The sequence below is a fragment of the Trachymyrmex septentrionalis genome, unplaced genomic scaffold, assembly GCF_001594115.1.
Source record: "Trachymyrmex septentrionalis isolate Tsep2-gDNA-1 unplaced genomic scaffold, Tsep1.0 scaffold68, whole genome shotgun sequence".
Classification (NCBI taxonomy): domain Eukaryota; kingdom Metazoa; phylum Arthropoda; class Insecta; order Hymenoptera; family Formicidae; genus Trachymyrmex; species Trachymyrmex septentrionalis.
In genome coordinates this window covers 48,107-57,060 of record NW_017305862.1, presented here as the reverse complement: position 1 = coordinate 57,060, position 8,954 = coordinate 48,107, and the positions used below count along the sequence as shown (strand labels likewise).

Here is an 8,954-nt window from a genome sequence, read left to right as displayed (position 1 = left end):
TAGAATTATATATAAAATATGTCCATTTATATACAAATATATAAAATTATATATAAAACATTTTTTCCCGAATTTTGTTTCCTGTTTCTTGTATTTTTTGCATCTTTTTACTTCTTATCTGGTTTTTTGTTTTCTATCGTCCGAGATAAAAATTAATAAACTTCAGAAAAACAGAAGACACTAGCAAAAAATACAATTATCGTTAAAATAATCGGAAAAGGGGAAAAAGGCAAGAAATAGGAAATAAGCACAGTGTAGATTGCTTTAGAGCATGTACTCGTATAAAGCATCAAAAAGGTGTTTTGAAAAAACATAATATTTTATCATTTAAAAAAAAAACATTATCTTGTGCCAACTCTGATGTGCGATAACATTTGGAGCTGCTAGAACAGGAAACAGGAGTTTAATACATAATAAATGGAGCCAAGTGTTATAACAATAAGTATAATATACCGTCAATAAGAACCTTGCTTTTTTTCTAATCTTTACCATTAGGCCTGTTCTTTTCAACTAAACTTCTTGCGCAGTTTATCTTTTCTCTTTTTCTCTCTAATGTAAAGAGAAAAAGAAGAAAAATGAACCGTGCAAGAATTTTATTCTAAAGAACAGATCTCTTGACTATCATTAATTATCAAGATCGACAACTGTTGGTAGATGTGTATAGAGATGTAATTTCTTTTTAGTTATATCAGCTTCATTGTTTTAACATTTGAAGTCTTTAGTTCTCTTATCAAGTTTTAATATGTTTCTTTAATCAATATTGTACAATTTTATACTAAAAAATTTCTTTATCTGTTAAATTAAAATATATTAATAATTTACTATAAATTTCTTGCTATTAATATTTCAAAATCAGCGATTCTATATATTTAAATAATAAATTTATATTTACATATTAATACATTTTTTAATTACTCTTGATATTTTCTCTTCATTTCCTATTCTCTTCAACATTTGCAAAAAAGAGTAAAATTATAATTAATATATATTGGATCCCAGAATGAGACCGCCAAATATTTCGTGCGTAAATAGACCGTATTTTCTATATACATAAACAGAGTGTCCGGTAAGTTTTGACAAAGCGCTCGTGTGTAGATAGAACAAACAGAAAAATCCTCTATCATTTTGCAATTTTCACAATAGTTAACAAGATATTAATAACTAAAAATCGCGAATATATTTAATAATTTTTTTACCCAACTTCACTATCAACTTTACAAAAAAAAAAAAAAACAGCAAGATATAAAAATTGTTAATTTTCTTCTCATAGAGTTCTAAGAATTTTTTTAGAATTTTTTAATACTGCAACTTTTTAATACATTAATTTCTTATTAACAACTATTTTTACCAATATAAGAAAATACCGTTATAAAATATAATTCAAAAATTCTAAAAAAATTCTCAGAACTTTATGAGAAGAAAATAAATAATTTTTGGCACTTGCTATTTTTCTGTAAAGTTGATAGTACTTGAATAAAAAATTATTGAAAACCAATATTTATCGATTTTTAATAGTTAATATCTTGTTAACTATTACGAAAATTGCAAATGGAAGGACTTTTCAACTCTGTTTAATCCGCTCAAACCTACCTGTGCAAAAAATATTTGGCGGTTATTCTGGGAGACCCTCTATATTGATTTTAATAATATAGATATGGCCAATTAATATTAATTGGCCAAATAATCTAAAATAATAATTATAATCTCGCAATTACATTAACGCAAAGTTATAATAATTTTTTGCTGTGTGCTTGCAAAAGCACGACGATATTAAAAAATATAATTTTAGCGTTATTTCGGTTAACGACAACGTCCTAAATCTCAAAAGAAATAAGCAGCATGTCGTTGTACATTGCGATCAATAAAGTCTTTACAGCCGAGTTTGTGTGGCCGTAAGTAGAAAGAACGTTATGTAGGTATGTATGCATGTCACCCCGTCACATAGCACATCTCTCGATACAACCTTGCACTCGCGTGACTTTATCCAAGGCCGCGACCCCTCGACTCCAGCATGCTGCCACACATCTTATACCCTTAATTCTCTTGCGTACCAATCGGCTGTGAGATTTCAAGGATACATATAGAGGTTCAGCTTTTATTATCGCGTCCAGATATTTATTTTCTATACATATATACAAGGTGTCCAGTAAGTTTTAACAAAGCGCTTGTGTATAGATAGAACGGACTAAACCGTTGTTAATCGAAAAGTCCTCTATCATTTTGCAATTTTCGCAATAGTTAACAAGATATTAATTACTAAAAATCGCAGAATATTGGTTTTCAATAATTTTTTACTCAAATACTACTAACTTTACAGAAAAACAGCGTGAGATAAAAATTGTTTATTTTCTCATAAAGTTCTGAGAATTTTTTCAGAATTTTTTAATATCGTATTTTCTCATATTGATAAAAATAAGAAAATGCAGTAAAAAATTGATAAAAAATTTTGAAAAATTTCTTAGAGTTCTATGAAAAGAAAATAAATAATTTTTGTCTCTTGCAGTTTTTCTATAAAGTTGATAATATTTGAGTAAAAAATTATTCAAGACCAATATTTGACAATTTTTAGTAATTAATATTTTGTTAACTATTGCAAAAATTGTAAAATGTGTGCGTGCGTGCGTGCGTGCGTGTGTGGTAGAGGATTTTCCGACTCAATTTAGTCCGCTTTATCTACACACGAGCGCTTTGTCAAAACTTACTAGACACCCTGTATTATTAACAATAATTCTAAATCAAATTGCTATCAATTATAAAATTCAAATTATTTTCGTATCACGTGTATATTTATTGCGGGTATAAGAAGGTAGGTATTATAAATTTTATTAACATAAATATATAATATTATTAATATTTTATATATGTATACATAAGAACAAATTTGTTATGGAGCATAATTTTGCTGAGTTGGCAAGTAATTAACTGAACATCATTATTTACAACTTTAAAAATAATTATTATTACTTTCAAAAAAGAAAAAAATGAAAACGCAAAACTACAATAAAACACACTTGTACATACATACATATAGTCTTTATTTTGAAAACTGGCATGTTATACGATTTGCAGAAAGTGAAGCGTGGAACACAAACAATTTTTTCTCTAGAAAAATAGCACTGAAATAAAAGAATAATAAATAATGATTTTATTAAATTCAATGAACTTATAGTTGCAAAAATGTTGACATAGGATAGATAACTACTTTTTTAAGTACATATGTAAATAACGTTTCGGAATACTTTGACAAATTATTTCTAAAAATAGTGTCGAGCTATCGCTTTCTGGGCAGTATCCAATAATCGCCACGAGTGAAGCTTGATAGCGAAATGTCAGCTGATTCGATTATCTGATATTTATTTATTAATTTGACGCTGTTGATCCATGTATTTTTTTATAAAAATGAAAGTTAATCTTACCTGTTATCAATGCAGTTGTATGGACATGTTTGAAAAGAAATCATTTGAAAAATAATCATTGATAATTATAATCAAACATATATGTTTATTAATGTCATCAACATATGTTTAAAGATCTTAAAACTATAGGGAATTGTTATATAAAATGCTTGATTTAAAACTTTTTCATATACACCACAGAGATTTTGAAAAAAATTTTTAATGAAAGATATTACAAGATCGACAAATACTAATTAATACACGTCTTTACCTGAAGTCTAATGATCGGTGGAAATGCGTCTTCTCTCGTCATTACTAAATAATAAACTGTATATTCTCTTTGACAAACTACGTATACGCACGCTCTGTAAGCACCATGCTGAAGACGTAGACTGCCGGATATTAATAGAGTTCTATATGTTATTTTTGTTAAACTCCTATATGTCGTGCCTTTGTTAAGTAATCGCGGTTTGCATTAATATATATAAAAGCTAGTAAATTAACAATCACGTAAATTTACGAATATGTTTAATTTTAACATCGAAAGACACATATAGATGTATTTTTTCTACTTTATAATGCGTGCGTGCGCGCGCGCGCGCGCGTGTGTGTGCGTGTGGTTGTGTATACAGGATAAGTCTGATAAAAAGTTCACGTTTTTTTCGAAAATGATTAGAAATTCGGGGATATTTATTATCAAAATTGTAGGATAAATAAGAGGACATATTATTTTGATGACCTTGTAATTTTAAATGTCTTTAGTTTTTTTTATTATCAATAAAAGTTTTTTTTCCAAACGGAAGAGGTTTTTAGTTATTTTATCGATAGTATCCAATCACAGCTGAATATTTTTGTATTAAAATATTTCTTCGAAAATTCAACTGTTTTGGGGATATAAATTAATAAAAGAAGTTTACAAGTTTGAAATAAATTTTATTATTGCAAGAAATGTTTAAAATATTTATTATGTTCATTTAAACGTGCTTGGATTTTTAATTTTTGAATAGTTATTTTGCGACAAATATTTGACTACCGACATTAAGCATTATCCAAGGTGTTCGACTGACAGCTAAAACCTTTGTTTATAGTCATGATGTTAACAATCCAGTAAACGAGAATAGATTGAAATAAATTTATATTTTTAGAAGTATCCATTCGCGAATATTGAAATGAATCCTGTTCAATCCCAATGCATTTTTATTCATGTATAAGAATTGAACGTTTCTATCCTGTTCTCTCAATTCAAAAAAATTTTAATCCTTTAAATGAATACTCAATAAAAAATTCTAAATAAGAATTTTTAATCCAAGTAAATCTAAAAAAATTTGTCCATTCAATTGAATCTTAAAAAAGCGAAAATGGGCCGCGAATGCTACTAAAATACGCATTCAGATGAATTCAAATAGATTAAAATTTTATTCCATTTATCTAGTCTCGTTTATTAGGAATGTACAGATTAATTTATCTAATCGATATTTTTTTATAACTCAATACGACTTTAAAAAATTGATTTTTTCGAGAATTAATTTCACTAATATTTGTCCCTTCAAATCATAAAACTGAAACATTTTCCGTATCTTTCATATTTTCTAAGATATTCCATACATTGTGTTTAAAATGGGTCACTCTGTATACATCTTTGTTACTTTAAGAATTTTATATACATTAAAGCATATATTATTCTCCAAATTTATTTAAAAAACACAATATACACAATCAGTAACTTTCTACACTATTCAAGAATATAAAGAAATAATTTGTAAAAGGTATTGAGTTGATTACGTAATAAGTGTTGATATAATAACAATTGAATAATTTTAATAACAAAAAGTTTAATTTAATTCATTTGTAAATTATTACTCCATAAAATAATATTATACAAAATAAACATTAATTCCACCAGAAACTGATTGAAAAACTCGGAGTAAGGGCGGTTACGTGATGCCACCATTTTGGTGGGATATACAATATTTCTCCAGGTTTTAAGTAAAATGTCATGCCGCTAGCTTTACGAAAGTTTGGCCATTTTTCATAATCTGGCCTCACAGGATCTACTTGTGCAGTATTGTTAAGTAATTTAGTATCATAAGGATACAAATTATTTGTCTCAGTTGGAGAATATAAAATAACTCTTTTGTAGCCAAATACCTAAAAAAATAAAAATAATGACATATTAAGTAATGACATATAAAGTATAATATTCCAAAAAATATAGTATACAATTAATTTCAAAAATTTTTAATATTTTACTCAAATAATTTCATTGTAAATCTCTTTCTATATACCTGAGAAAGTAAATTATTTTTCGGATCAAAGTGCAAAGGCGACACTGTATTAGCAGGTCCAAACCAGGCATTAATATCAATTTCTGATGATTCTGCATCATTTTCCTTATTATCCGAAAAACAGCAATATTCCGGCACTTCGAAATCCTCTTTCAACTCTGGTATCTAATTGAGATTGATTTAAAAATCACTCTTTTATATAAAACATTTTAATTATTTTTATATAATATTACATATAAGATTTCGTTGCGTGCAGCGAATTAATACCTGTTCAAACAATTGATGTTGTGCTAAATAACCAACTTCGCTATTAGTTGCAATAATATGTTTTTGTAAAAATTCAGAAAAATTGACAAGATGCTGTGTCCAATCTTCCTCAGTATAACGAGATCCAACTTCAATTGGTACTGTCCGAGATCCTGCGATCTTATTCAAATAATTAGGATTTTTCCATAACGTTAGTGCTTTCCAGTGATTCATACAATCTAGTGAAATGTTTCAAATATTTTATTTTTCTCTATAATGTTTAAAGCATAGTCAGATTACTAAATATTTACATTATTCAGGGGAAATAAAATTCAGAATTTTGTCATGATACAGATCACATTACTATAAAACCAAATATTTTGTTAATATATGATTTAGACATTTGCTTCACATATACCTGTTAATACAGCCGGTAATTTTGGCTTAAAAATTTTATTGTAAAATGTTTGCATCGAAGGTTGTTCAAAATATCTATCCGGGTAGTTAGAAATTAAATAATTAGTCCCTTTATGATCGATTGAAATATCTTCCATATTTATAATATCAGATTCTTCTAATAAAATTTGAAAAATAAAATTAATTTTAATGTAATTCTTAAATAATTTAAAACTATAAATTTATATTTAATATAATATTATAAATTTATTACTATAATAATTTATTATTATAAGTTAATAATTAAGATATATTTACAAATATTCTTACCAGCACAGTAATTGTTTAGCTTTGTTGCAATAGTTGTCAATAAATTTGGCATACTAAGAAGAGGTGCACCTAATAGAATGCCTCTATCAATTTGACTAATAATACTTTTTAATACAATCGTTTTCTTCTCTTTATCAGCATAATTTTCATTTACTTTCCACTGAAGTTCTAATAATACAGCCTATAGATTATCAAATGCAATTTTAAATAAAATTTATGTCAATAAAAGCTTGTGAAAAGTAGTAATGTTGAATTATATATTATGCAATATTTTATACCTTTACAATAACACATAAAGAATAACAATATCTGTATTCTATTGGAACATCTTTCCAATAGCCTGAATTCAATATCTCCCATGTACGGTCTAAACAAGCTTCTAATCTTGTTATTGATGTGTTTATCCATTTTTCTGAAGTTCTTATAAGAAAAACAACTTAAATTAATTATACATTGAATATTTATATAAATATCATGTTGTTTGGAATAATAAGTCAATCATAAATTCAATATAAACATTATAAACAATCTATGACATTTAGAGCTATGACATTTTTACTTTAATAGTAGTATTAATATTGTTTTAAGTTTTGCACTTTTTTAAATTATCTATTAATTTGACTGTAGACAATGTAAGAAGACATTAATACTTCAAACCAATTAATTTGATAAAATATATGCATGAAGCTTTTATAGTAAGTATAATAATTTTATAAATATATATAAAATAATATTGCTTATAAGTTTTCAATATTTACAATTGTTTGTCGGATGTCCGTATCACATTAATTATGGATGTCAAATGCAGTTTTATTTCAATAGGTATATTTTCCAATTCTTTTGTTAATAATACCCAAGGAACTGTTATCATAGAATCACTGTGAGTCATTCTGTAAATTATATATATATATATATATGTGTGTGTGTGTGTGTGTGTGTGTGTGTGTGTGTGTGTGTGTATACAATTATTTTACACATAATTATTATTATAAGATATAATTAAAAGTCTTTACTTATAAAAAAATACTTCTGCCATATACAGGTTTACTTAAGTATGTCCATCGCACGATAACATGATCAGCTAAATAATACAAAATCTTTCCCGTTAATGAGAAAGTTTTAACTCTACAAAAACTCTCTATGAATATAATAACATTTTCTGTAATAAATAGAATTTTAAACAAAAATGCTATGACACACAAAGGTATACAGGTGCCAGGACCATTGCATAAAATAAGCTCCGGATTTTCTTTCCATAAAACTGGAAGACAGTTTAATGTAGCAAATATAGTGGTCCAAATTGATGTGAAGTATGATTGCCGAACTTCACGACTTCTATAAATTTCCACAATTTTGTAATCTTTATTGTCATTTTCTAGATCTCTAACTTTTTCTGCACTAAGTTTATCTGTCTGAGCATGAATATACACTCTAGGCGAATAATTCTTAATGTTTAAATGTTTAACAATTCGCAACATTTCGGCTGTGTGTCCACCAGATCCTAATATTATCATTGTTTTAATTGAACAAGACTTTTCTTTAGGTTTAGTGCTTTTCATAAATATCAAATAATAAGCTCTGGTAAGTATCAATATACAGGCAAACACAGCAAAGATAAAGTATTTCACGTACATCTTCTTGTTTTATTAGCTGAAAAGAGTATTATGAAATACTTAATATATATACAAATTTACAAAGGATTTAATTACATTAATAATAATTCTTACTAACCTCACTACAAATTATGTCAGTTCAACTAGAAAAATAAATAAATTATAGATTAAATTATTAGTTAAATTGTAAATTTATGTAGAGATTTGCTTTTGTAAATGAATTTTTTACTTATGCTTTTTTGTATAAAAAGTCTTCTTTTTCTTTAATTTATAGCACACATTTCCATGAAGCCAGAAACACACGATACTTGTTTTCCTGCTGGATTACTAGTGGATTAGAATCTTGCCACCGTATTGGCTGCGATACTGTCACAGCGACAGCATTGCAGCCAATACGGAGCACATCCGAAAACACTGCTGCTCAAAATATTGCTCTCAATAACTTTTGAAACCATAGTAGTATCAATATGAAAATTGATATACATAATCTAAAATACATTTTTCAATAAATAATAAAGAAAAAATGAAATATTTGTATTTGTAAGAATCATAAAAATAGTAATAACTGTGTTATTTCTTCAATTTTTTTTATTTTATGGTTTTTATTATCTACATAACAATATTTTCTGCATAATATAACACTATTATATTAGGTATTCAACATTTCAAAAAAATTTTTATAAGATTAT

The 8,954-nt window shown here is 26.6% G+C and overlaps 2 protein-coding genes across 5 annotated transcripts in view; both read right to left on the bottom strand.

Moving 5' to 3' along the window:
• The window catches only part of LOC108753273 (ankyrin-2-like), a 40,229-nt gene extending 36,372 nt beyond the window's left edge, over positions 1–3,857 (bottom strand). The window contains exon 1 of one of the 2 annotated variants that reach the window (XM_018494724.1): positions 3,667–3,857. In XM_018494724.1, coding sequence (XP_018350226.1) covers positions 3,667–3,708 — 42 coding nt within the window. In that variant the 5' untranslated portion in view covers positions 3,709–3,857. The remainder of the gene's footprint in view (positions 1–3,666) is intronic. The other variant, XM_018494723.1, reaches the window with a different exon arrangement.
• Positions 3,858–5,246: 1,389 nt separating this feature from the next.
• On the bottom strand, positions 5,247–8,578 carry LOC108753285 (lysine-specific demethylase 8). 3 transcript variants are annotated; one of them, XM_018494749.1, is made up of 10 exons: positions 8,495–8,578; positions 8,384–8,408; positions 8,285–8,302; positions 7,411–7,542; positions 6,931–7,072; positions 6,653–6,833; positions 6,345–6,500; positions 5,948–6,165; positions 5,681–5,845; positions 5,247–5,543 (listed from the first exon to the last, which is right to left on the bottom strand). In XM_018494749.1, the coding sequence occupies exons 4-10, from the start codon at positions 7,539–7,541 to the stop codon at positions 5,286–5,288; spliced, it is 1,251 nt and encodes a 416-aa protein (XP_018350251.1). In that variant the 5' UTR covers position 7,542; positions 8,285–8,302; positions 8,384–8,408; positions 8,495–8,578; the 3' UTR covers positions 5,247–5,285. The 3 variants fall into 3 exon arrangements, with proteins under 3 accessions (XP_018350251.1, XP_018350254.1, XP_018350253.1); XM_018494752.1 differs by having other exon boundaries at positions 6,345–6,497; XM_018494751.1 differs by lacking the exon at positions 8,285–8,302.
• Positions 8,579–8,954: the final 376 nt, after the last annotated feature.